The sequence below is a fragment of the Trachurus japonicus genome, chromosome 19, assembly GCF_045865225.1.
Source record: "Trachurus japonicus isolate A0001 chromosome 19, Traja_1.0".
Classification (NCBI taxonomy): domain Eukaryota; kingdom Metazoa; phylum Chordata; class Actinopteri; order Carangiformes; family Carangidae; genus Trachurus; species Trachurus japonicus.
The window spans coordinates 15,251,922-15,279,904 of record NC_140925.1 but is presented as its reverse complement, the minus strand read 5'-3'; the positions used below and the strand labels follow the sequence as shown (position 1 = coordinate 15,279,904).

The window sequence follows — 27,983 nt, the reverse complement described above, 5'->3', positions numbered from 1 at the left end:
TCTCTCTCTGTTCACAGTGATTCAGCATGGATGAGATAGTCATAGCAGGTATATCGGGGCGTTTGCCTGAATCCAACAATCTGGAAGAATTCTGGGAAAACCTTATCAATGGTGTGGACATGGTGACAGAGGACAACCGGAGATGGACACCAGGTGAGACTGCACAATGTTTTTTTTTCTTTCCTCTTCTGTCCTGCTGCTTAGTTTTCTGAGCTGAAGTGAACTGCTGTTTAGTGCATCTATATCATATTGTGAGATCATGCCATGAAACTGGCCTGGGGCCTGTACTACCAAGCAGGATTTGAGCCTAGTGAGGTAACTTCAGGGTGAAGTCTGGGTTTTACATACCATGGCAGTGGTTCACAGGTTTTGTTGCAGATTGAGATCGGCAGGTATAAATGCTCCGCCTCCTGACCAATCAGTTCTCTTGGAAAATGCCATCATTGTTGTTAGGTGTGTGAATGTTGTAGGCTACAGTACATACACAAAAATACAGAAAAAAACCTGCACTGATCGTAAGAAGATGCTCTGAAGCGAGTGTTCGACCGTCAGAGACTCCTGATATTTTTAGTTTTTAGATGAACATCTCTAAGATCTCTAAGGTGGTTGTAACATCTTTTATCTTTGTTGTTTTATTAAGTGTCAACCCTCTTTTTTGGAATTTTACACGGATTATTAGCTGCTTCTACAACATTCATTGGTATTATCAGAAGATGTTCTTTAAGATAGCTTTCTAATGTTAGGATCCACATCACTGTAACTGTTGTTCATTTAACCATCAGTGATGAGTTCTTTTTGTTCATACTGAACCATAGAAAGATGCTTTACTGTTGGAACATGCACAATAAACTCACATAGATCCATATTTTGTGGTGTGGTTTCAGTTTTTAGTTTTCAATCTCACTGTTACAGTTTACCCCAGGTTGTGTTTCAACCTGCCCTGGTAGTCGGGTAGTTAATGAGGGGATTCTGTGTCAAAGGTAAACCTCTGTCAGCTGATCAAACCGTAGCCTGTGTGTCCAGTGACACCGGAGTCGTGTGCTCAATGTCCCACTAACGCTCTGCAATACATACACACCACAACAGGCCAGTTTAGAGGAATAGGGGAGCAGCTAATAATCCCTGTAAAATTCCAGGAAAGATGTTTGACACTTAATAAAACATCAAAGATAAAAGGTGTTACAACCATCCCCACCCCTGTCAATCACTGTTTGACCAGCTGTACCAACCAGCATGGTGGTTTGAAATAAACACTGATGAAGCAACTCACATTAACCTGCTCTATCATCTTATACAAGTTACCTAATTCAAACGTCAACGGTATCGATACTAGTCAACATTTAGACTTGGTCCAATAGATTAGTTTCTTACCTAAAAACATGTTTTTTGGTTGTAAAACCTACACACTTCTCATAGAGCCATGCACATTCACATGCAATGTCAGGTAGTGAGTGGGTACACATGATATTTACATAACTCTAATGTTATCCCTTGTTGATGAAATTGATGCTGTTACAACCATCCCTTTGTCACAACCATCTTCCCATACACTAATGTGATTCCTGTCCTGAGCTATCCCATAATGATGGAGTAGTGATTTTAGAATGAAGCTCTTAAGCATTTACACAGTCAGAAATTCTCTGCATCTCCTGCAGTGACTGCGTTGCTTTCTGTCTGGATTTGATCTTCAGTTCTTCATGTTGCTGCAGAATTATTGTCTGCTCCTCGTTAGTGAAACACTCCGCTCTGCTGCTGCAGCTGCTGTCAGACGTGTCCATTTCTGTGATTGGTCAGATGCTGCAAACTCCGCCCGTTTCATGTGAACTCGCTCATACCTAGAGTGGGAAACCCTGGATTGATTCACCGTTGTGTGACTGCTTAACGTGATTGTTAGGTTAAGTGAAGCTGGGTAACTGGAGGATGCCCCCTGGGTATGTTGAACCTGCCTCTCAGTACAGGCCTCTGGGCTGTGTATGCAGAAAGCCTGTCCGGGATCAGTTTAGTCAGAGATAATACTGCAGGCCACGCCTCCTGATCCAAACCACCAGGGAGACATGACTTTGCCTTTCTAATGGAATTAGCTCAATCAGGTAAAGGAATAGGTCAACGCATGGGGAAATCCACTTATTTGCTTTTGTCTCAGATCAAGATTAGAAGATCAACGTCGATATCAGAAGTTTCTTTATGAGTGGGTCGTTGTTATGCTTGCACGTGCATGAAGACGAGTCAGCACGCACAGGTGGTGTGATTCACACTCCTGCCAATAGTTTCACACCGTTCCAGCGATCTACAGGTGGAGGTAACACACAAAGAATGACAGCAATGTGCAAACAAAGGCAGGGAAGAAGAAGAAGACTGCCAACTTAGAGATATGGAGAGGAAATGGAAAATCCTGCAGTTTTGATGATGTAACTGTGTTTTCAATAAGTTTACCTCTTCTTACTTTAAAGATTACTGTAATATTCACATTTTACAGGTCCAGTGTGTAAAATGGAGGGAAAACCGTCACATTATAAAAGAATAATTATAAGGCTAAGAAAACCAAACAAATTTTATTTTATAGCGATTATACACTTATACAAATACTTTTATGGGTAGTATATTCAGATTTTGCAAATAAACCTTGACAATTATTACACACTGGACCTTTAACATTTAGATGTGTTTCACTAATACATTGCACACACCCACCACACTCTCTGCAAAACTGCTAAAAAAGAACATATAAAAAGGAAAACTAAACTTTTCATACTCCTGTCAGGGACAGTAAGCAGTGGTCAGACTGTAGAAATGTACACAAACTAGTCCACCTGCTGTGTGTGGCCCCTCATGTGTGTGACTGGCCAATGTGGTGGGCGTCACTCTGTGTCAGCAGCAGTTGAACCTGCTTTAACTCTCCTGCACTGTTTCCCAGAGCCTTTCTGTGTTGGCAGCCTGTTGCCAGACTGGTCTCATTCAGATGAATGGGCTGTTTTTTTTTTCCAAGCAGAGCTGAACTGTGTCTGAACATGGCCTTGTCCATTTCCTTATTTCTCTGTCAGTTTGAGCTGGCTGGTCCACAGAAAGAGAGAGAAGCACAAGCAAAATGCTGAGTATCACTGTTGGCAGCTTCACTCTCTGAATCATTCCACCCTGTCCCACTTTAATTTTAAATTCAAGCTTTTAATTTCCTTTTTTCCTCTCTGGTCTCCATTGTCCCCGTCTTTCCCATCCTCCATCTCTTGCTGGAAGTTTTCTCCTCTCTCTCTCTCTCTCCACAAAGGGCCCATCCCTCTGGCAGCCATCTCGAGCTCACATTCATGTGTTGAAAGGGTTGGAGTGGACCAGCTGACACGGCCGAGACCACACACCGGGCATCAAGGGAGAGGAGGCAGAGAATAGGAGGAGGCGGGGGGACAGAGAAAGCGACCAGAGGTTCACGGCCTCTGGGAAAGTGACAGGGAGGGAAACGAAGATGAAAAAGGAAAGATGAAAATGGGGAAACAACAGGCGTCAGAGGAGAGAAAGAGAGGGAGAGAGAGAGAGGATGGCATGCAGGCTGGGTTTAAAGCTGGAGCGAGGACTCGGCCTCAATGGTACCAGTGTGCCCCCCCCCTCCCAAAAAAAAAACAGAAAGTCTGAGTGTGAACCAGTTCACCGCAAGTGGGAGTAAGGTGACCTCGTTGAACTTTGCTTTGATTCAAAGAACTTTTAATGGCTCTTTAAATAGACTTTCATTCATTTGACATGTGATTAAGGAAATATTTCAACAGTGTGTCTGTAGATTGAGATAAAAGTGACACAAATCTGATGTGTATTCTGTGCTGGAGTCAGTTTACAGTAGTTTTAGCTCTCTCCAGCAGTGAGTGACAGCTTGACTGGAACTCACTGATTAATTTGTCATCATCATCTGCACACAAGCTGAAATTGTCAAATGAAAACAGGTTATTGTGGTGCTGGAAGTGCAGTGGGTGTGAGCAGCCTCCTGTTGTGTTGTTGTTGTTCACTGAACAGCTGCAAAGTTTTTGTGCCTCTCGGACCAAACTCACGTTGTGTTCACCGACTGTATCTGCAAACCTGCAGCGTATCCAGAGATGCTGCAGAGAGGAACTGAGCTCACACTGTTGGAGGTTTTTTTTTTTTTTGCAGCTTTTGAGTAGAATTTGAATTAGTCCCTTTTTTTGGTGGTGTATGGTAAAGAGAGCAGCTCCCCCTGCAGGACACACTCACAGCAAACTCACATGCACAACAAACTGTACTGAGCTGACAGCTTTCTATCAGAACCAGCATCTTCACCCCTGTTCCTTCCTTGGATCACTTTGATAGATCCTGATCACTGCAGACCCACAAGAGCTGCAGTTTTTCTCATGAGAGACCCAGTCGTCCTGGTCACACTGGATCAAATCCTTAAACTGGCCATTTTTCCTGCTTCTAAAGCATCAACTTGTAGACAAAATGTTCACCTGCTGCCTAATATATCCCACCCACTAACAGGTGCCGTGATGAAGTATTATTCACTTCATCTGTCAGTGGTCAGAATGTTATTCCTGATCAGTGTAATGTAGCTAGTGTCCAGTCAGGATGGAGGATGGAGGATGCAGAAAGTGTAAAACTTTTTAACTGTGGGTGGGAAGATGAATTGTCTATATTTGATGTGTTTTCTCTTATTTTAAAACCTCAATAGGAAATCTTTTTGCGGACAAGTTCAACATCTAGATTGGAAATATTGAACTGCTCTCTACCAGGCTGTCTCACTAGGAATGTGCTATGAAAAGTGCAGGAAATAAGCAACTGTCTTCACAGCCTGTGTGGGCACAACTCAAATGGTCTCCACCATAGGAAGGACCTGTCATATAGAAACATTGTCTCTTCCCTTCAGTTTTATCCAAACTGAAGAAAAGTCTTTACCTCAAATCACTTCTCTGTGGCTGCTGCTGGTTTTTTACTTTTTCTTCCTGCAAATATAATTCTTTGAAAAACTCACCCATCAAAGTTTTCTTTATTGGTGTGTCAGAGCTAGTAGTGAAACAACATTGATTATACCAAGAGATGGCTCATCATCTGTACCTAACAAACATTTTCTTAGAAGCTCAGAAAGTTGTTTTTGGTGTGGATGTAATTCCTCGACATGTGGCTCAGAGCCTATTTCTTGTAAGAAGATTTTTTCTAAAGATGAATTTTCTCCACCTCTCCTGTTCTCCAGGCTTGTACGGTCTTCCAAAGAGGAACGGCAAACTGAAGGACATCAGCCACTTCGATGCCTCGTTCTTCGGCGTCCACCCCAAACAGGCCAACACCATGGACCCGCAGCTCCGCCTCATGCTGGAGATCGCCTACGAGGCCATTGTAGATGGAGGTGAGGAAACGGTGTTAAAGATCACAAGTAGGAATAGAACAGATGAATGTTTTCTGGGAATTGCAACACTGACCAAATGGTTTGGTTTGGATGCAGGACTGAACCCGACCGAGCTGCGAGGCAGTAAGACAGGAGTTTACATCGGGGTGAGCGGCTCGGAGGCCGGTGAGGCGTTCAGCAGAGACCCAGAGGAGCTGCTGGGCTACAGCATGACGGGCTGTCAGCGCGCCATGTTGGCCAACAGACTCTCCTACTTCTTTGACTTCAGTGGTACGCACACACACACACAGAGGCTTTCAGTCTTTGTCTTCTAGTTTATTTGATAATACTCTCTCCATACTACCACACCTCTGAATTTATATCAGCACCTGCTGTATGCTGCTAATGCCATAAAGCCATAAAGTGAATATATACTTCACTATCTTTTAGTATAGTATGTTATTTATTATATATTGTCTATCTATCGGTATTACTAACTAAAATGTTTCATATATAGTATGTACTGAATGTCTGGTGCTTTTTAAATTTTTTAAATTTCATTGCCTTGAGCTGGCAGAGACACATTCATCTGTATCATTATACCTAACATCCTGAGCAGTTTGTTTCTTCCTCATGAGGAACATGTTGACAGTAATATACTGTAGGGTTGTGGTTGGAAAACATTTCATCAAATCTAATCCAGTTTCAAAGCCTTTATTGAATCTGTATCTGTTCATTTTTATGTAGTCTTTCAAATAAGATAATAGATAGATGCTGTGGATAAAATAGACTCAGTTGATTGTTCAGCAGCATCAGACACAGTTTGAAGGGAATGTCATTTATTCAGCTATTCTCCATTTTAGATCCCGTTATCACTCCCGGTTGTCCCTGGTTACCCTTTCTGTTTCTTGCTTTAACCTGTGCTCCTCCTCCTCCTCCTCCTCCTCCTCCTCTTCCTCCTCCTCCTGGTCCAGGCCCCAGCACTGCCATCGACACAGCCTGCTCCTCCAGCCTGCTGGCTTTAGAAAACGCCTTCCACGCCATTCGCCAGGGCCAGTGTGACGCCGCGCTGGTGGGGGGAGTCAACCTGCTGCTCAAGCCAAACACCTCAGTGCAGTTCATGAAACTGGGCATGCTGAGTCCTGAGGGGACCTGCAAGTCCTTCGACTCATCGGGTAAATGGAAGTCACGGTGTGCTCCCATGACTCAGTGGTTTGAGACACAGACCATGAATAGTGACGGCCTCTGGGTCCATCTGGCTGGAGACCAGTCTGTCTCTGTCTGTCTGATAAGGACTTTAAATGTCTTCAGGCACCATTCTGTTTTCAATATGCTGCTTGGCATAAGTTTTATTATATTTTGCAGTAATTATATTTAGGTTAAACGGATTGTTTTGTAATTTATTGATTGATTGACTTTATTTGAAATGTTATAAAACATGATAAATCTCTTCACCATAATTAAAACAAATGGTCGGGATAACACAATCAAGCCACAAGGCTTACTTAATAGGCTTAATTGAAATATATTCTTTTACTATATTATCTGCAGCCATGTTTCATAGCTGCTCATCTCCTCAAGTTCATCTCTCATTTAGCCATAACATTTAAATGCTGGTTTATATGGTGTTTCTTTTACATTTGTGTTGCACTCATTGAGTGTGTGTGTGTGTGTGTTGACCAGTATTAAACAATACATTTCTGCTCCCTCCAGGAAATGGATACTGTCGCTCAGAGGCAGCAGTGGCAGTGCTGCTGACCAAGCGATCGGCGGCTAGAAGGGTGTACGCCACAGTGGTGAACGCTGGCAACAACACAGACGGATACAAAGAGCAAGGTGAGGAGACACAGAGACGGTGTAAAGATTTCACTGAATCTATTCACCTTATGTAGCCCCGCCCACTTTGCCACTTCCGGTTTGGCCGCGATTGTGTTACGACTTCCGGTCAAATGCGGAAGTAAAAACTGATGTAAACAATCGACTGAATTTGCAGTATATTGCGGGACAATTACAATACAGACAATCAAATCAACATGGACAACACTTGAGGGGTGTACTTCGAAGCGAGTTTAGTGGGTTATATTTTATAATTATATATTTTTTATTGAGTCTAAAGCCAGGCTTTCCTGTACTCTCTCTTTCAACCCAGCTAGATCGCCATGGAAACTTATGGTAACAGATGTTTAGCTCATATATTCAGAGTTTAATCCTAAAATCGGCTATAAAAGCGCCGCTGTTTCACAATTTAACTCATTTACAGCGTGACTTTTACTTTGAAATCCAAGTGGAGCTGGCAGAACCAGTACGGAGGGAGAGATCAGCTGATCCGCTGCTGTTTACCAACTGTTGAGCTGAGCGTCAGGAGCTCATTTATATATAGGCTATTATATTACTTGGATATAAGCTGCAGCATGGACGTCGGAACTATTTACTGAGAGAGGGGGGGGGAGGGGGGGGGTTTTGTTGTGAGGGTCGACTGTCACCTGGAGCAAACTGACAACTATATGATCAGAAACTCGTTCAACTCTGGACTGTCTGTGAAGACTGAGTGAAGCTGGCCTCATCCTCTGCTTCAGAGAGAGCCTTGCACTATCGGACCTGGGTCTCTGCTCCGTGTCCAGAGCCTGGTCGGGTCGGGACACGCTGTTCACGCTGTGAACCTGCTCGCTAATGTGTAAAAGAAATAAACGGAGGGATTTAGAAATAAAACCCTCCCTCAACTACTGTAACTTAAATGTGGCCATGAATAAACTTGTTTCGCCTACAGCAGTATTGCCCAAATGCAAATATTGAATACATCTCTATTTTCACAGTTAAAAATGTCTTTGTCACCTAAACTACCCCCCGCCCCCTCCAAAAAAAAAGAAAAGAAAAGAGATGTAGCATATTTTCATACGCACACCCAGCCTGAATTGCGATCAGTAAAATATATAAAAGTAGGCTATAAAACACAATTTAAACATGAAAGTTGTTCCTCTAGTTTATTTTGTTTAAATGGATAAAGCTTCATAATTAAAAGTATAGCGCAATGTCCAGCTGTCAGAAATTAAAAGCAGCCTCTTATGTGCATTAACAGTGTTGCTTCGGGCTGTGATAGCGGTTCTTTTTTTTTTTTTTTAATTCGCTCCTACTCTCCAAACAAGCTGCTCACCTTGGCTGAAATCAGCGGGGACACGGGGATTTATTTAATTATTTTTAACCAGACTCTAGAGTAGATGGAGGTGGGTGCAGGTCGTACAGAGCTCCACACACACTGGGACAGAAGATGAGGTCGATGCTCAACTGCTATAAAAACTCACACGTTTTCTTCCAGTGATTGTAGCTTCCTCTTTATAATGCTCGTCATTTTTTGCAATCGACAACGGGAAAAAAAACCCGGATTTGCCAACAAGAAACAGCTGAGAACGGACTCAAATAATCAAGCTACCGCTAATGTACTATACGACTTCCGGTCGTCACCGGAAGTTCCAACACAATCTCACAGCGTTCCATTGACTCCATGGTTGCCCCGGAGAATAAGGTGAATAGAGAAGACAGGTGATCATAACAGCCGTGATGTTCTGCTTTTAATGCTTCATAATAAAAATAATGTGACGGTTGACAACAGTGAAAAATGTCCAGCAGCCGGTGTTGTCTTTACCCCTCAGTACAACTGGTAACAGCCCACCGTCTGCTCTCCACCAGTGTGTTTACTCAGTCACTTGTTCCCCCGTCGCCGCTCTTATCACACACACAGCTACTGTTAGGCAAACACAGACACGCCCCTCCACTGGCACAGGGGAATTTCTGATGGACACATTTTTTCTCTTCCTTTTGTAACTAGATAACAATTATAACAATACAAAATCAAGCATCATTTTTAGTCGTAAGAGATTCACTGCATTTTTTGCAGTCTAGTTAGTTAAAATATGGTTTATTGCAAACTGCGTTTTGTTTTGTTTTGTTTGCCCTTTCTTCACTAATAATGACATCATACTGTTCTATGTTTGGTATTTCTGAGGAGTGGGAGCAGAGGGAGTTTACTAAAAATAAGCCTGAAGGGGTCAGACACAATCTGTTGTCACTCATCACTGTTGACAAAATGCTGTGACCCACTGCACTTACTGTACTAGTAGTGTATGAATTGTTGGTTTGTTTACAACCTCTTTGATCACCTGACCTGACCTGGTCATACTGGGTCACTATTCGGAGGAAGCAAAGTTCAAATTTGAGCAGTATGTGTGATGTGAGTAGAGCAGTTACAGGACACTGTTCTCCTAACACTCTCCTCTCGGTCCTGCAGGTGTAACGTTTCCTTCAGGTGACATGCAGCAGAGGTTGGTTCGTTCTCTCTACCAGGAGGCAAACATCACTCCTGAGCAGGTGGAGTACGTCGAAGCCCACGGCACAGGGACGAAGGTCAGTGTACAACAACCATCTAGTTTCCAGACTAATAAAAACGATTCATAAAAACATTCTGCATGTTTTCCTTCTCCAACTGTCACTATTAACTTCTGTTTCTCCGTGTGCAGGTCGGGGACCCACAGGAAGTGAACGGCATCGTCGGTGTGTTCTGTGAATCAAAGCGAGAGCCTCTGCTCATCGGCTCCACCAAATCCAACATGGGACACCCAGAACCGGCCTCTGGTCTGGCTGCCCTGTCAAAGGTCAGAACAACAGCACTTGTGTTAGTGGCTGCGCTGGAGATTAAAACAACCACATCCTCTTCCTCTCCTTTGTTCTCCCTTCCCTCGATATTCTCACACACACAACCAGAAGCCACTCTGTGGTGTGAACCTCCCACCTCTAAATCACTTCTGCACAGCAGCACGTTTCCTCAGAGCCCCCTTGTTTTTCTTGCTCAACATTGAAAGGAACACGTCTTTTTTAGGTTTCCTTAGTTTTACGGAAAATTCATAGAATCTGTTTCCTCTCTGTCATCCTCCTCCCCCTCCTTCATTCAGTGTACAAAGGATTTGATCATGAATATTCTAATTATTTTAGCCATAATAAAACCCTACCTTTCATCTTGTCTTTGGTTTTATTTTAAATCATTTCATTTTCATTTCGGCAAATTGGCCCATTGCCATAATCCCTATAGTTTTAGGAGTAGGCTATTTTTTAGAATGGTGGAGCAGAGCCGCAAGCTGCTCAGAGCTACGCTACGGAGGCTCATAAAGCGTGGTGAATGTGCAGGTCACAACTTGTCCACCAGAGCGTTTTGGAGTTGGTGGATTGTGTATTTGATGAGTTTGATGAGGGAAACCAAGAAATTCCATTAGCCTCCGTAGCGTAGCTCTGAGCAGCTCTGCTCCACTGTTCTAAAAAATAGCTTGCACTGACGATTAAAGGTAACGAACCTACTACTATGACTATAGCGATTATGGCAATGAGCCAGTTTGCCAAAAATGTTGAACTATCCCTTTAACAGTTGTCTGAAATCCCTCCCCCAGGTGTTGCTTTCTCTGGAGCGTGGAGTCTGGGCTCCCAACCTGCACTTCAACAGCCCGAACACCGACATCCCCGCCCTCACCGACGGCCGGGTTCAAGTGGTCGACCGGCCCATTCCCATCCGAGGAGGCATAGTCGGCATCAACTCATTCGGATTCGGCGGCTCAAACGTTCACGTGATCCTTCGGCCAAACGAGAAACGGGCCGAGACGACGTCGCCGCCCAGGACGCTGCCCAGGGTGCTGCAGGCCTGTGGCCGCACGGAGGACGCTGTCAACACCCTGCTGCAGAAGGGCAAGGAAAACTCCACCAATGACGACTTCCTGTCTCTGCTCAACGAGGTCTCAGGAGCCCCCACCACCAGCATGCCCTACAGAGGCTACGCTCTGATTGGCTCTCAGAGTGACGCCATGGAAGTGCAGCAGGCCCAGGCCTCGGCCCGGCCGCTCTGGTACGTCTGCTCAGGTGAGTCATCAAAGAAACAGATTGATCGGATTTCAGATTCCAGTTTAAGTGATTTACAGATGTGACAGCAACTTTTTCAATCGAGAGAATTACAATTCAAAACTATTATTATTATTATTATTATTATTATTATTATTACTAAGGTGTGTGATCGTTCAACAGGTATGGGGACCCAGTGGGCAGGGATGGGCCGCAGTCTCATGCAGCTGCAGGACTTCAAAGAGTCCATCCTGCGGTCAGACACGGCCCTGAAGGACACCGGCCTGGTGGTGTCTCGTCTGCTGATGGAGGCGGATGAAACCACATTTGAAGACACCGTTAACGCCTTCGTGGGCCTCGCTGCCATACAGGTAGAGTGGTGACGTGATGCCGGCTGCTCACCAAGGGCTTATTGATGGGATTTTCATATTTACAGTGCAACTATTTCTAGTTTTCCCATTTCACCTCCTAGATCAGAGCTGTGAGCCATATGTGGCCCATTGGGCTTTTTTTAACTGCCTCTTTAAATATTGGCACAAAATTGTCCAATTGTGTTTATTATTATTATAATTATTAGGTAATGGATTTACATGTAATATTAGTTCACACAAACACTCTCTATCTGATCCTTGCCTGGCCCGTCAAATTTTAGAACTCATTGTGGCCCCTGAGACAAAAAGTCTACCCACCCCTGTCCTAGATGATACATCATTCTGATCATTTATCTCTGAAATCGACAGAAGCCATACATATGTTTTTAAATTTTTAGATGCCAACTTGTGGAATAACTTGTATAGCATTTTATTAAAAAATAGGAATAGAAAACTAAACTTTGTTTTCCCAGTTTGAGACCCTCAAAAATAGACTGCGACTTGTATTCTGAATTTTACGGTAGTTAAGGTTAGGGTAAGATACAAGACTGCATTCTGTAGCTCAGCACGTGTGTGCTATTGGACTTCATGCTACATAAGTGGGTTGTTTTGGTCTGTACAGCCATGTAAGTACAGGAAGTGTGTGAGTAAGGTTGCGTTGTGTGTTCTTTGACGTTCCTTTGCAGATTGCTCAGATCGACCTGCTCACGAAGCTGGGTCTGCAGCCCGACGGCATCGTGGGCCACTCTGTGGGAGAGCTGGCCTGCGGCTACGCTGACGGCTCCCTCAGCCACACCGAGGCCATCCTGGCTGCCTACTGGAGAGGCCGCTGCATCAAGGAGGCCAACCTTCCTCCAGGAGGCATGGCTGCAGTGGGTAAGTGATTGTGTTTTTGGAATTGTGTTTTCATTGATTTATTTTGTTATATATTACACATCTCTCACCCTTTGGCTTGTCTCTGTGTTCCAGGACTAACCTGGAAGGAGTGCATAGCTCAGTGTCCTCAGGGAATCGTCCCTGCCTGCCACAACGCTGAGGACACTGTCACCATCTCTGGTCCTCAGGTCAGACGCTTTGTCAGACTTTGTCCTTTACATAAAAAGAAACATTTCTCACAATGTTATGGGTTGTGGTGCAGTGTGTGTTGACAGGTTAGTTGTGTGTTTGTTTCTCCAGGATGCAATCACCAAGTTTGTGTCTGAGCTGAAGGAGCAGGGAGTGTTTGCCAAAGAGGTGCGCAGCGCTGGCGTTGCTTTCCATTCCTACTACATGGCCTCCATCGCTCCCGCCCTGCTGGCGGCTCTGAAGAAGGTACGTAGCTAGCAGCAGCACGCAGCAGTATGCAGCAGTGACGCTGCTGGAAATTCATTAATAAGAATTAGGATCCAGCTTTGTCTTATATCCTGATGGGGCAGCTTTATATCTAAAGCCATGCTTAAGTGAGATACCATGTGAGATGGTATGTTTGGTCTCATTTCATTATCTATATGTTTTGTATGGAACTTCACATAATAAATAGAAAGTTAGGAAGAGGGGAGGGAGGACAGGGGAGAGGAAAAGAGAAAGGGCAAGCGGGAAAGGGGGACAAAAATTAGGGAATGAGAAGGGGAAAAGGGAGGGGAAATGAAGGAGGAAAGGGAAAAAAGAGAGGTGTTCTGTTTTTATTATTTAACTCTCTTTGATTGGCTGCTGATATTTATATTCAGCTTCTCTTGTTTTGCTCTTTTTTTTTTCAATCAATTCATTTACTTTTACGGCTGCTGTGTTGCCGGGTTAGGTCTTTCCTGTCTTGTGCTGTGTCATGTCTTTTATGTTTGTCACTTGTATTGTACAATATATATATACGTATATATATAAATTATATGTGAGATGTGTTATTGTTATGTTTTCATGTATCTGAATTTAATAAACGTGTGTTCCTGTGTGTAGGTGATCAAGGAGCCGCGGCAGCGATCGCCCCGCTGGGTGAGCACCAGCATCCCTCAGTCTGACTGGGGCTCTCCTCTGGCTCTGTACAGCTCGGCCGACTACCACGTCAACAACCTGGTGAGCCCCGTGCTGTTCCAGGAAGGCCTCAGCATGGTTCCTGAAAACGCTGTGGTGGTGGAGATAGCGCCTCACGCTCTGCTGCAGGTACGTCCAGCACGTTGTTATCAAATAACAAACGGTTCTCAGTGTGTGTGCTTTCCTTCTGACGCATGTACCCACTGTGTTATCATTGTTTAAGCTGCTTAGAGAGTTCTGTCGTCTATTACTTTTAATATGCTGTAATACTGATTCTGTATGGCCATGGGGAAAAAAGTAATTGTGGCTCTGGTTTAAAACAAAAGTCTGGAAACCATTTAATTCTTAACTTCATGTTTTTCCACAGGCCATCCTGAAGCGCAGCCTGAAGCAAACAAGCACCAGCCTCCCTTTGATGAAGAGAGGCCACGCCAACAACCTGGAGTTCTTCCTCTCAAATATTGGCAAGGTCTACATGAGCGGGTCAGTGAATGCCTCACTGTCTAAATTAAATGGTTTTTGATAGTGGTGTGCATCTTCACTGGCCACATTACATGATTCAATTCAATTACGATTCACCAGTCTACGATTCGGTTTGGATTCAACTATACATTGCATCTCGGTGTATTGTCTCTTATAAGATGTCTTTATCTGTTAATATTGACATCTTTTTGATTCACCTCCTCAGCATTAATGTGGGCAGCAACAACCTCTGCCCAGTGAAGTATCCTGTTCCAGTTGGGACCCCTTTGATCTCCCCCTTGGTGAACTGGGACCACGCCCAGACCTGGGATGTCCCCAAGGTGGAGGATTTCTCCTCCGGTTCAGGCGGATCCAACTCTGCCACCGTCTATAACATCGGTAAGAAATGCACATCTGGATTAAACTCAGCTCATCTCTGCATCTATCCTCTCATGAAATTAAGCCTGACATGGTGTTATCATTCATTCTGACCACTTGGTCTGTGTCCAACAACAGAGATAAACCCAGAGTCTCCAGACTACTACCTGCTTGGTCACTGCATCGATGGGCGCGTCCTCTACCCGGCAACGGGCTACCTGGTGCTGGCCTGGCGCACATTTTTGAGAAGCCTGGGGGCCGTCATGGACAACACCCCTGTGACCTTTGAGGACGTCACCATCCACAGAGCCACCATCCTACCAAAGACTGGTGAGAGAGGAGCAGCACTTTTGGCAGTTATGGGCCGATGGTATTTCCTGTTCAATCATCTGTCTTTACCTCTCTGTCTTTTCTTTTCACCCCTCTTTCTCTCAGGCTCCGTCCAGTTGGAGGTGCGTCTCATGCCTGCCACCAGCAGGTTCGAGGTTTCAGAGAACGGAAACCTGGCGGTCAGCGGTGGGTAGCTTCTCTAGGTCTTGTTTGTAGAAACATTTCTCACAAAGTTATAGGTTGTGGTGTGGCGGATATTTTGGTACCAGACAGAGCAAATATCCACCTAAGAATCACAGCTGTCTCAAAGCTGTTAAACAAAATAAAAAATATTGAAGTCCCTTCTACCTGAAGCAGAGAACTGCAGCTATGCTAGACCAGCATCAACAGAGAAAATGAAAATGTCCACCTGTGGTTCTCAGGTAAGGTGAGCCTCCTGGAGGATGCAGCCCTCGACTCATTCCACAGACAGATAAGCCAGCGAGTCGCCAACGATGACGCCGACCCCAAAATGAAGCTGACGGCACACGACATCTACAAAGAGCTGCGCCTGCGCGGCTACGACTACGGGAAGACCTTCCAAGGCATTTTGGAGTCCAACAACGCAGGTAACGGTCATGTGAGGGTTGTATGTGTGTCTCTCCATGTGGGTTTATTTATGTATTTCTTTTTAGTGAGCAATTGCTGATTGACCACTGTCATGTGATTGGCTGTTTCCAGGAGACAGCGGGAAGCTGCAGTGGACAGGAAACTGGGTGACCTTCCTGGACACCATGCTGCAGATGATCGTGGTGGGGCTGTCGGGTCGTAGCCTGCGTCTGCCCACCAGAATCCGCTCGGTGTGCGTGGACCCGACCGTCCACAAGGAGAAGATCTGTGATTATACTGATGAAAAACAGGGTAAGTGTCATGTGACAACGCACGTCTGTGTTTAACCAAACGTGTTTACCTGAATGAAGATGTGTTGAACACCACCTCAACTTTTCTCTCGTTTCTCCAGCTGCGGACGTCACCGTAAACCGTTGCCTTGACAACATTGTCGCCGGAGGAGTCCAGATCAGCGGTCTGCACGCCACTGTGGCCCCCCGTCGGCAGCAGCAGCAGACCCCCCCCACCCTGGAGGAGTTTGTGTTCGTTCCCTACGTGGAGACAGAGTGCCTGACAGCCAATGGGAAACTGGCAGAGCAGCTGAGACTCTGCAAAGGTGAAGAGATGAAGTGTCTGTCGTCTCTGTGGATGCATCAATTTAATCTCCTCAGATTTCCAGTAAATATTTAATGCACAGCTTAGACTGTTTTAATATTTAACTTAAATTACAGCAGTGTAAAAGTCCACTATCTAAACATGACAGGGGTTTCTCATAGTATTGATAGCTGGCATTTGTGGTCTTATGTTCCAATAAAAGAAACTTACTAATTATTTATTTAGAGCAGCTCTGCTGTTCTAAAAATAGCTTGCACTGACAATTAAAGGTAACAAACCTACTGCTATGACTATAGGCATTATGGCAATGGGCCAATTTGCCAAAATGTTAAACTATCCCTTTAATGCCAAGTACTTGTACATATGTGAATTATTATCAAATTTTTATTTTTATTCATTCTTATTCTATTTTATCTTATCTTATTCTGTTCTTATTTTGCTTTTATTTTAGGAATAATACTTTTATTTATCTATGTATATCTCACTTTGTTTTGATTTCGCTTACAATTCAGAGGTTTGTAACAAAGAAAGATTTCCCTCTGGGGATAAATAAAGTAAATCTGAATCTGAATCTGAAAACATGTTCACTCTCTCCATCCAGGTCTGATCCACAGACTCCAGCGGAAGTTGGCCCCCCACGGCGTCAAGCTCTCCATCCCCGGCCTGCAGGGGGAGGCGGACGGCCCCGTCCCGGGCCCAGAGCCCTCTCAGCCCGGCCTGGTGCGGCTGCTGTCCCTGCTCTGCAGCCTGGAGCTCAACGGGAACCTTCACTCGGAGTTGGAGCAGACGGTGGAGAAGGAGCGGGCGTGTCTGCTGCAGGACAGCCTGCTGCAGGGCCTGCTGGACAACCCCACCCTCAGACACTGCCTGGACACCACCATGGAGAACAGCACGCCCGGCAAGATCAAAGTCCTGGAGGTAAGACTTGAAAACTAGATGCAAACCCCAAAAAACAAACAAACAAACATGTTTCATCCAGATGCAGAAATATTCAGACTTCAACCGTCTCCACCTCTCTGACCCCTGCAGGCTTTCTCCAACGATGGCCAGCTCTTCTCCCGCGTGGTCCCCCTCCTCAACATCCAGCCCATGCTGCATGTGGACTACACCGCCACGGCGACAAACCTGGATCTCTTAACCCCCCAGCAAGCCGCCATGGAGGAGCTGGGCGTCACCCCGGCTCAGTGGGATCCCCTGACGGGCCCGGCTCCCGGCGGTGCAGTGGGAGGGGCAGACCTGGTGGTGTGTAACCACGCCTGGGGCCCTCTGAGGACGGAGCCCAAACTGCTGGTGGAACATCTGTCTTCTGGAGCCAAGCAGGGAGGGTTTGTCCTCCTCCACACCCTGCTGAAGGGAGAGACTCTGGGGGAAACTGTGGCCTTCCTCTCCAGCACTGCTCAGAGTAACAGCCAGCAGGGACTCCTCACACAGGTCTGTAGAGACAGTGTGATCCTCATTTAATTATTTTTCATTAAATCAGTCTTAGTTCTTTTCATATCTTCTACACATCACTGCTATGCAGCTTCTCAGAAGAGAATTAGTTCCTCTTTTTGATAGAAGCTCGATTTGAAGCTGTTCTCAGTGAGGCGAGCTGATGAAGAACAGGTGAAGCTTTGCTGATATATTTTTCCCCCTCCTCTTGAAAGGCTGAGTGGGAGAAGGTGTTCTCAAAAGCCTCCGTCAGACTGGTGGCCGTCAGGAAATCTTTCTACGGCTCGGCCCTCTTCCTCTGTCGCTGTCAGCCCACAAGCAGAGAGCCTGCTTTCCTTCCAGTGGACAGCACCGACTACAAGTGGGTGGACACACTCAAGGTGGGTACCATATACCTCTATGAGTCAGAGTTTAAAAATGTCCAACAGTGTCCTGAAATGTACTGATATTACATAAGTCATAATATAACCACGCCACAATAATATAATACTTATACGAATACTAATAATACTAATCGATGCCGAAATTGTGATAGAAAAGTACAATTCCAATGACTTTGCCCAGGCCTTGTTAGAGCTGTGAGTAACTGTGTGGATCTGTGTGACAGGCGATGTTGGCGGAGTCATCAGACTCTCCAGTGTGGCTGACCGCTTCTCAGGCCAACTGTGGCATTGTGGGAATGGTCAACTGTCTACGACAGGAGCCCGGCGGCAACAGAATACGGTAGGACACATGTACCGTACACACTCTGGCACCAGGATTTTGGATAATAATAAACTGTAATTGTAAAATGAAAAACTGTAACCAGTCCCTGATTGAAATGTGTTCATAATCCAGTAAACCAGAATATAGATGGTCCATTTTTAATGTCCTTTTCCTGCTTTTCTCCTTCCTTTTCAACAGCTGCGCGTTTGTGTCTAATCTAAACGAGTCTTCAGAAGCACCAAGCCTGCAGCCGGCCCATAAGTCCATGCAGTCGGTGCTGGAGGGAGATCTGGTCATGAACGTGTTCAGAGATGGACGATGGGGCGTCTTCAGACACCAGCTCATCACCCGCGGTACCTGAATATCACTTACTCTGATTTAGGGCTGGGTATCACTACTGACTTACTGAACTGATCCGATTCCGATTCACAACGTCCCCGATTCATACAATATCGATTCATTTAGACATATTTCCGACTTTGCTTGGTTGTTAAATAGATTTTCACAGAACTAATGCTGCAATTTGTACAAAAATGGAACTCTCTAACCTGGTGCATTATTAAAAACATAAATGTTTACATTAAAAAGTAGTTACATAATGCACATTTAATTAACATGACCCACTACAGGAGTAAACAGTGCGACTCTTCAGTGCAGTCATGGGTGATGATTCAATGTGCACATTTCAGCAGCGAATGGACACAACAAATTGTAAACAGCAGCCTGATCACAGATCTTGCAGATCTTGCAGGTCACACAGATATGAATTATGAATTATTATGAATCAATATTGGATCTTTCAGGTGAAGGAATCAGAAAATCTATATTTTCAAACCCAGTCCTAATCTGATCCTGTAACTGTTGTTCACCACAACCATGACTTCTTCTGATGTTTTTATCTATAACAAACTTCAATGTGCATTTACCAACCTTCCTCCAACACCTCCCCTGACGTCTTTGTGTGTGTTTTGCTGCAGATCTGAGTGAAGAGTTGACAGAGCGGGCCTACGTCAACGTGTTGACTCGTGGTGACCTCTCCTCTCTGCGGTGGATCGCCTCCCCGCCCTCCCACTCTGCAAAGAGCAACCCTAACATGCAGCAGTGCCGCGTCTACTACAGCTCGCTCAACTTCAGGGACATCATGCTTGCCACCGGCAAACTCCCACCAGACGCTATTCCAGGTGTGTAGGAGACCGACAAATATAGGAAAAACATCTGCAGTCAAGCTCCCACAGTCACATAACCTGTTTCTTATACATGGTGTAGGGGACCTGGCTCTGCAGCAGTGCATGTTGGGTATGGAGTTTTCCGGTCGGGATCCCAGTGGTCGGCGCGTGATGGGGCTGCTGCCTGCTGAGGGCCTGGCAACAAGTGTGAACGCAGACAAACGCTTCCTGTGGGATGTTCCCTCCAGCTGGTCAGTGTCACAGTTGTAAAGAGACATAAGACTTTTTTTATTTTTATTTTATTAATCCCACATGTGGGAAATTCACTAGCAACAGTAGCATAGAAGTAAAATAAAGAAATAAAATGTCAAGACTTACAGTTTGAACTTACAGTTCTAGTAGTTTTCAACAACTGGAAGAGGTTGGGATTACACTACACTCCTGATGCATGTGTGTGTGTGTGTGTGTGTGTGTGTGTGTGTGTGTGTGTGTGTGTGTGTGTGTGTGCAGGACTCTGGAGCAGGCGGCCTCGGTGCCTGTGGTCTACGCCACAGCCTACTACTCCCTGGTGGTGCGCGGCAGGCTGCGCCATGGGGAGTCAGTGCTCATCCACTCAGGGTCAGGGGGCGTCGGCCAGGCCGCCATCGCCATCGCACTCAGCAAGAAATGCAAAGTCTTCACCACAGTCGGTCAGTGGTTCACACTCACTTTTATCGATTGGCCGTCTCTTCATTTTGTTTTATTGTTGTTGTTTGATTGCTTTGTTGATGTCCAATTTTATTTTATTTTATTTTATTCTAATCTTTACTTCTCTTGGTGGTTTTATTATGATGTTGTCAGGCAATTCTATCTGATGTGTTTTTATTTCTGTTGAACAGCACTTTGTAACTCGTTTTTGAAAGGTGCTATGTAGTAAATAAAATTATTATGACTCACACTGGTAGTGAGACGGTGATGGAACAGGATCAGTTCTTCACCGTTGTCTCTGTCATGTGTTTGACTTGAAACAGGCTCCACAGAGAAGCGTGCCTACCTGCAGGAGAGGTTCCCTCAGCTCTCAGCAGAGTCCTTCGCCAACTCCAGAGACACTTCGTTTGAGCAGCACATCCTGCTCCACACACAGGGAAAAGGTCAGTCAACAACAATACACACAACGGGTGTAGTGTTGTATTGCGTTATTGTTTTCATTCTAAGTACAGTAGATATTAAGTCTCAACTAATTATGTTATGTTATGTTCTGTTAGGTACTTTTATTGTGAAGGTCCTGAAAAGGATGTGAGGGGTGGAAGCGGATGTATGTGGGTTTTTACTGAGATTGTAGTTGTTGCTAAATACACTTCATTTTGTTTAACAGATATCCCCTAAAAGAAACAAAGGGATTTATAACAGGCACTTTGGAAACAAGTGAAATAAAACTGTCTGTTTAAAGAAGCTGGTGATTAAAAGTCCATCTTAGTTTAAGTGACATTTTCACAGTGCACAGATTAGCAGATCCCAGATACAACATGGATAAATACAGCATAGACAGCATAACTGTTCTCAAGCTAAGGAACCAAAGTTGCTGCAGACCACAGAACTGTTTTTGTGACGTGTTGTGTGTGTGTGTGTGTTTCAGGTGTGGATGTGGTGCTGAACTCTCTGGCTGAGGAGAAGCTGCAGGCCAGTATCCGCTGCCTCGCCCGACACGGACGATTCCTGGAGATCGGCAAATACGACCTGTCCAACAACTCTCCTCTGGGTCAGTGAAATATATACAGTATAAAATTATTAATTAAATAGCTTATATTCCACTTAATACACAGTTGACTGAAAAAGAATGAGGAGGGGAATTAGCACAGCAAGACCACTAAGACTATGTATGATTGGAAATGTGCAGGGATGCCACTCACTGGAGGTGTTTTGCTGACTCATGACTTGAATGGCTGACTCATCAGTGTGGTGTTGTTGCTGTGATCTCCGCAGGCATGGCCCTCTTCCTGAAGAACGTGGCGTTCCACGGCATCCTGCTGGACGCTCTGTTTGAGGAGGGTAACCGGGAGTGGGAGGAAGTGTCCCAGCTTCTGAAGGAGGGCATTGTGGGAGGTGTAGTCAAGCCTCTGAAGACAACGGTGTTTGAAAGGGACCATGTGGAGGAGGCGTTCAGATACATGGCTCAGGGCAAACACATTGGCAAGGTCCTGCTGCAGGTGAGTTTCACCTCTGACCTCAGTGGGAGGAGACAAAGACTTAATCATGATGGGGCAGCAGAAATAAGAAGAGTACATGTTGGATCCAGATGCTGCAGCTGTTAACATCCTCTCACTGTTCTTCTTGTCAAACAGGTCTGTCATGAGGAGAAGGGGTCACAAGTCCAGGCGGCCTCCCCCGTTCCAGCCATCTGTCGCACGTTCTGTGTCCCCTCCCACTCTTACATCATCACAGGGGGCCTGGGGGGCTTCGGTCTGGAGCTGGCCCAGTGGCTCATGGAGAGAGGAGCCAGGAAGCTGGTGCTGACGTCCAGATCGGGCATCAGGAACGGTAACAGGCGATGAAACAAGCAGCTTTCAGCTTGATGCCACCGTGTGCACCGTGTGCTGCTGTTTACTAGTTTATCCTCACCGTTCATGTTGTACTTGTTGCTAGGATACCAGGCAAAGCGAGTGCGGGAATGGCGTAGTCAAGGCCTGGAGGTGCTGGTGTCGACCAGTGACGTCATCACGATGAAGGGAGCGGAGCGACTCATCTCTGAGGCCAAAGGGCTGGGACCAGTGGGAGGCATCTTCAATCTCGCCATGGTAACGCACCAAGCTCGGCCACCATCACTTTGATCACTTAAACCCTGCCTACTTCTTATGCCATGGAAACAAAAAGATATTTACAATAACTTATTTCTTGCTAAAGCTCCATGAGTCTGTGAGCAGCTGTCTGTCTGTCACCTGACTGAAATATCTCAGCTACTATTGGCTGGACCACCACAACACTTTGTGCTGAGCTTCATGACCATCTGAAAATGACGCCCACAGTGATGCAGTCACTTCAGTATGAGACTGATGTTTGTAGCCCTAAATGAAGTCTCTCTCTATGCAGCTGTAGGATCCGGTTCAGACAGAATAATACTGATGATTCTGTCTCTGCCATTGCTGCCATTAGCCACAGTGCTAAACTAGATAGCATTGGCATTGTGGCAGAGTTAGTATATTGACTTTACTCTCAGATGTAAATCTTTACAGATGGAAATTAGCTCCAGAGCTAAAGCTGGTGTATTTACAACAAGTTATTTTGTATCTTCATGAATATGCAGTCCCATTAGAAATAAACGAATAAATGAAATAAAAAACATGTTGCTGCTTCTACTCCACATGGATTTCAACCTAGGGAGCCTGAACACAACAGATTTCTTTTGTCAATTCTCACATTTTGAGGGCCAGAAGGCAAGACAAGCAGCCAAATATATGTTAAAGAGCCATCAAAAAGTGATATTTCCATAATATGTCTCCTTTAAAATCCCACTTTGATCCACACTCATAAACATGTTGGATTGATCAATCCCAGGTTCTGAAAGACGGCATGTTGGAGAATCTGACACCTCAGCACTTCGTCGACGTTAACAAACCTAAATATGACGGCACCATGAACTTGGACAGGTAACACACACACACACACTCTCACTCTCACTCTCACTGTTGTTGTCTTCTCTCTGACTCCTGACACTCTGACGTCCCGTCCCTCCGCAGGGTGACAAGAAAGACGTGTCCGGAGCTCAAATACTTCGTGGCCTTCTCCTCGGTCAGCTGTGGCCGTGGAAACGCCGGCCAAAGCAACTACGGCTACGCCAACTCCACCATGGAGCGCGTGTGCGAAAAGCGGCGCCACGACGGCCTGCCCGGGCTGGCCATCCAGTGGGGCGCCATCGGCGACGTGGGCGTGGTGCTGGAGACGATGGGCGGGAACGACGCGGTGATCGGCGGCACCCTGCCGCAGAGGATCGCCTCCTGCATGGAGGTGCTGGACGTGTTCCTGTGCCAGCGGCAGCCCGTCATGTCCAGCTTCGTGCTGGCAGAGAGGACGGTGGTGAAGAGCGAGGGCGGCAGTCAGAGAGACCTGGTGGAGGCTGTGGCTCACATCCTGGGTGAGAGCTCACACACTAAACCACTGAAACACTAAGACACTCCCTCCTGTTGGCCTTCTGTTCTGTTCCCTTCCTCCATCTTTCCTTCTTTCCTTCATTTCTCCCTTCCTTCTTTCCACAATCATTTTTCCCTTCCTTACTTCCATTCCTTTGTCTTTACTGTACTTCTTCTTCCTTCCTCTTTGGATCCAATTGACCTGATCTGTTCCCTCCCTCCATCTTTCTTTCCTTATTTTTTCCCTTCCTTCTTTCCACAATCCCTTTTCCCTTCCTTCCTTCCTTCCTCCCTTCTTTCTTTCCCTTTGTCCTTCCTTCTTCCTTCTTTTTTGACCCAGTTTGTTCCCTCCCTCCATCTATCTTTCCTTCCTTTTTCCCTTCCTTCTTTCCTCCTATCTTTCCCTTTGTCCGTCCTGCCTTCCTTCCTTCCTTTCGTCCTTCCTTCCTTGACCCAGGAGGACAACAGGAGGGCTAAACTAGGTGTTTGTGTTTCAATCCATCAATCACTCAATCAAACTTTATTTATAGAGCACGTTTCATGCAGAAAGAAGCAGCCCAAATTGATTTACATAAAACAGTAGACACATAGATAAGGTGTACAGTTGTATAAATATCTATTTTTCTTTTGTAAAGCTAATTTATTCTCTCATTCTGGGAAAGATGTACTGGTGTGGGCGGAGTTGTGTTTTGTTTGTTTTGTTCTCATACATCCAGATGAAAACACACACATGTGCATTCACACACACATATCTCACACATCTCTGCAGTAATAACTCATTCCATTTCACTCCCTGACCTAGAACTGGCTGTATTTATTTTTGTCTAATATTTCCATCCTGTATTTTTAAACAGTGGAATGCACCTATTACATGAATCAGTTACATTGGGGTAAATCTGAGATCAAATGAGTGTAATGAGCTGTGGTATCTGTACACTACAGTACTTGTAGTTGTAGTGTTGACCTGCTTCTTTCTTCCTCCTCAGGTGTGCGGGACGTGAGCAGCTTGAACGCCGACGCCTCGTTGGCCGATCTGGGCCTGGACTCCCTGATGGGCGTGGAGGTGCGTCAGACCCTGGAGCGCGACTACGACATCGTCATGGCGATGAGGGAGATCCGCCAGCTCACCATCAACAAGCTGCGGGAGCTGTCCAAGCCGGGGGGAGGCGGCGGGAAGACGGAGAGCGCCAAGAGGGACAGCGTCCGCGCCCTGCTGGACTCGGACCTGACCCAGCTGCTGGTCAACCCCAACGGCCCCACGGTGACGCCGCTCAACAAGGTCCAGAGCCAGGAGAGGCCGCTGTTCCTCATCCATCCCATCGAGGGCTCCATCGCCGCCTTCAAGACGCTCGCCTCCAAGCTCAGCGTGCCTTGCTACGGCCTGCAGTGCACCAAAGGTATTCAACACTAACACACACACACACACACATAACCTGAGTGTGAGGGTTTCACTGTGGCTCATCCTCTCCTCTCCTCCTCCCTCCTCCCTCCAGCTGCTCCTCTGGACAGCATCCAGTCCATGGCGGCCTACTACGTGTCCTGCATCAGGCAGGTGCAGCCTGACGGGCCGTACCGGATCGCCGGCTACTCCTTCGGTGCCTGCGTGGCGTTTGAGATGTGCTCTCAGCTGCAGAGCCAGAACTGCTCCGTGGAGTATCTCTTCCTGTTTGATGGATCACACTCCTACGTGGCAGCGTACACACAGGTTAGTTTAGTTTTTAGTTTAGTTTATTTATTTGTTTCATTTATTGAAAAAAGAGAAAAACAAAACGGTTCAATATAAATGGTAAATGGTCTGTATTTATATAGCGCTTTACTATACCTGAACGATACCCAAAGCCAGTACATCACATTCACCCATTCACACACACATTCACACACTGATGGCGGAAGCTGCCATGCAAGGCGCTAACCACGACCCTTCAGGAGCAAGGTGGGTAAGGTGTCTTGCCACTATGGCAGCAACTGGGACAGAGCGGGATTCGAACCGCCAACCCTCTGATCATTGGATGACCCGCTCTACCACCTGAGCCACAAAAAAGAATAATGCAACTCCTGAATGAAGCTGGCAGAAAGAAGCAAACTTATGTCAAGGGGAACCTTGTTTTCAATAAATCTTTTTACAAACTAGATAATGTATGTATCAAAACAATAATAAATAAATAAAATAGATGAAAATACTGGCTGCAGACCAGACAACAGCTCATCATCCTAGTTGCCATGCAACAGTCTTCATATCATTCTTGAACATCAATTTTTCTGAATATATACATACCTACATTATAAACATATATACATTCAGACATACATTAGATCATTCTGCTTTCTCTGGGGATGTGTGAAATCTATACAGGATTTATTTATGTATTTCACACATTTCATTCACATTGCATGAGACATTTAAATGGCCCAATACAAATGAAAAAAACAACAACAACAAAAAAGTCTGAATAACACTCAGCAGAAATGAAAAAGGAATATGACTGACTGATGTACTGCAGTCTGATGACAGACTTGATGTTTAAAGTCATTAATATGTGATTGTGTTTGTCCTCCAGAGCTACAGAGCCAAGCTGACGCCAGGGAACGAGTCTGAGGCTGAAACTGAAGCCTTGTGTGCCTTCATCCAGCAGTTCACTGGCATCGAGTACAACAAGGTAAATACAGCAGACACACATCCAGGTGGACTGGAGGTTACAGATGTGTTGACAAACCAGATGTGGAGTGATGTGAGACATTACATGATGTCAGGCTGGTTCAAGCTGGTTCATTCTCCTCTTCCTCTTCCTCCTCCTCCTCCTCCTCCTCCTCCTCCTCCTCCTCCTCCTCCTCCTCCTCCTCCTCCTCCTCCTCCTCCTCCCTGCAGCTCCTGGAGACTCTGCTCCCGCTGTCGGACCTGGAGGCTCGAGTCAACGTGGCCGTGGACCTCATCACCTCCAGCCACAAGAACATCAGCAGAGACTCGCTGCACTTCGCGGCAACGACCTTCTACTACAAACTGAAAGCCGCCGACGGCTACGTGCCCGCCGACAAATACCACGGCAACGTGACACTACTGCGCGCCAAAACCAGCAGCGAATACGAACAGAACCTGGGAGCTGACTACAAGCTCGGCGAGGTAACGTAGACGCTCACCATGATCTTAGTATTATGATTATTATATCTTTATTATATGATTTTTTTATTTTTATTATTTATTCTTTTATTTATCTATTTTATTATATAGCTTTTTTTATTTCCACTATATAATCATGACAACGTGTCCACTGAGATGCTGAGCAGCCTGTGTGTGTGTGTGTGTGTCGTCCTCCAGGTGTGCGACGGCAAGGTGTCGGTCCACGTCATCGAGGGAGACCACCGGACCTTCCTGGAGGGAGAGGGGGTGGAGTCCATCAGCAGCATCATCCACAGCTCACTGGCTGAGCCGCGGGTCACGGCGAGGGAGGGCTAGATCAGCCCCTCCCCTCCCCTTCCTCCCTCTCCCCCTCTCCCCCTCTCCCCCTCTCCCCCTCCCCCCAGCCCCGCCCTCCACCTTTTCACGCTAATTCAATAACATTCCTCCCAAAAGCAGGCCTCTTCCTCCACGTAGTCGACAGCGTAGGTTTGACTAAGTTGAACAGTATATGATACAGTCGAGTCTTTGGACGTAGCATGTTTACATTGTGTGCCATTTTATTTTTATTTTTTTTTGCCCCTAATACCCCAGAAGCACCTTATTCCTCCTCACTGCACCTTCTCCAGTCTCTCTGGTCCAGTAGACGCTCTGTAACCTGTCAGAGCTCCTGTCGTGTCGTCTGCGATAATAAAGAGTTCCACACCGAGCTGCCGACAGGACGCCGTGAAAAAAAAAAAAAAAGACAATGTCAAACTCCGCCGCTCTCTCATGTCCTGGTACTAATGAAGCGTTAACTGTGCATGTGTGTAACCTCACCACTATCACACCGTCGGAAGCGGTCGTTCAACCAATCAGTTGTCTCTGTGACATTCTGCAGCTTCAATGCAAACAAACAAACGTGCAAATGGTGTTTTTCTGTGTCTGTGAGTTTAAAGCCAGCAGCCACGTGATAACCTCTCACCCACTGTGTTGTTACCCCCCGCCCCCCCCATCCACTGACACACTGGAAGGCACACAGGAAACCGTTAGGTTGAGACCGGTGACAGTTAACAGTATTTGACCCGTAGTGACGTACTGAGTAGGTTTGTTACACACGACGTCTTCATTAACTCTGCTTCTAGGTTGTAAATGACTAGTTAAAGCGCCCGTTGTATGTGGAACATTACTGATCCGAACAGCAGGCGAACAGTCCCAACCCCCCCCACCCCGATCTGTCTCTGACTCCCGTGACCTCACCTGCTCTCATGACCCAGCAGCAGTCCAGTCCCACGCAGCAGCCAGGCCGACCCTGAGGCCTCCGCTCTGGTCAATGACGGGTCTGTGGACTGGAGGCCGGCGGGGGGACTGACCGCAACGAAAAGGAGAAGGAAGTGACAGTGTATGCTCTTCTCTTGTATTGTAATATTGCCAGTATGTATTGTTACGACTAATAAAAGCATCTCACTAAGTAACACAGGACTGTTGTTGCATTTATTATTCCCTGTACATTCATTATAAGGAGAATGAAAACAATAATTAATGTGTGAA

General features: G+C 45.9%; 2 protein-coding genes across 2 annotated transcripts in view; both read left to right on the top strand.

Annotated features, from left to right (window-relative positions):
* Positions 1-153, top strand: part of ccdc57 (coiled-coil domain containing 57) — a 47,739-nt gene extending 47,586 nt beyond the window's left edge. Inside the window, exon 20 of the mRNA XM_085761719.1 lies at positions 18-153. Coding sequence (XP_085617845.1) covers positions 18-34 — 17 coding nt within the window. The 3' untranslated portion in view covers positions 35-153. The remainder of the gene's footprint in view (positions 1-17) is intronic.
* fasn (fatty acid synthase) lies at positions 24-27,907 on the top strand. Its single transcript, XM_085761716.1, has 40 exons — positions 24-153; positions 5,183-5,335; positions 5,432-5,605; positions 6,289-6,489; positions 7,028-7,150; positions 9,597-9,712; positions 9,826-9,960; positions 10,747-11,209; positions 11,372-11,559; positions 12,246-12,435; positions 12,529-12,623; positions 12,736-12,870; positions 13,489-13,692; positions 13,931-14,046; positions 14,252-14,424; positions 14,542-14,733; positions 14,839-14,919; positions 15,156-15,341; positions 15,454-15,633; positions 15,734-15,937; positions 16,538-16,854; positions 16,966-17,367; positions 17,583-17,747; positions 17,975-18,090; positions 18,271-18,425; positions 19,050-19,253; positions 19,339-19,489; positions 19,749-19,927; positions 20,249-20,368; positions 20,854-20,976; positions 21,201-21,424; positions 21,560-21,755; positions 21,861-22,012; positions 22,770-22,861; positions 22,952-23,346; positions 24,328-24,738; positions 24,835-25,046; positions 25,900-25,998; positions 26,208-26,459; positions 26,655-27,907. Exons 1-40 carry the CDS (start codon positions 27-29, stop codon positions 26,790-26,792), a joined length of 7,539 nt encoding a protein of 2,512 aa, XP_085617842.1. The 5' UTR covers positions 24-26; the 3' UTR covers positions 26,793-27,907.
* Positions 27,908-27,983: the final 76 nt, after the last annotated feature.

What these genes read in the sequence shown, in the direction of transcription:
- fasn (XM_085761716.1), top strand. Translation starts at nt 27, where the DNA reads ATGGATGAGATAGTCATAGCAGGTATATCGGGGCGTTTGCCTGAATCC. An exon ending in CAAAGTCTTCACCACAGTCG is followed by an intron (nt 19,928 to 20,248) that starts GTCAGTGGTTCA and finishes GACTTGAAACAG; the next exon opens with GCTCCACAGAGAAGCGTGCC. An exon ending in ACGTGGCAGCGTACACACAG is followed by an intron (nt 25,047 to 25,899) that starts GTTAGTTTAGTT and finishes TTTGTCCTCCAG; the next exon opens with AGCTACAGAGCCAAGCTGAC.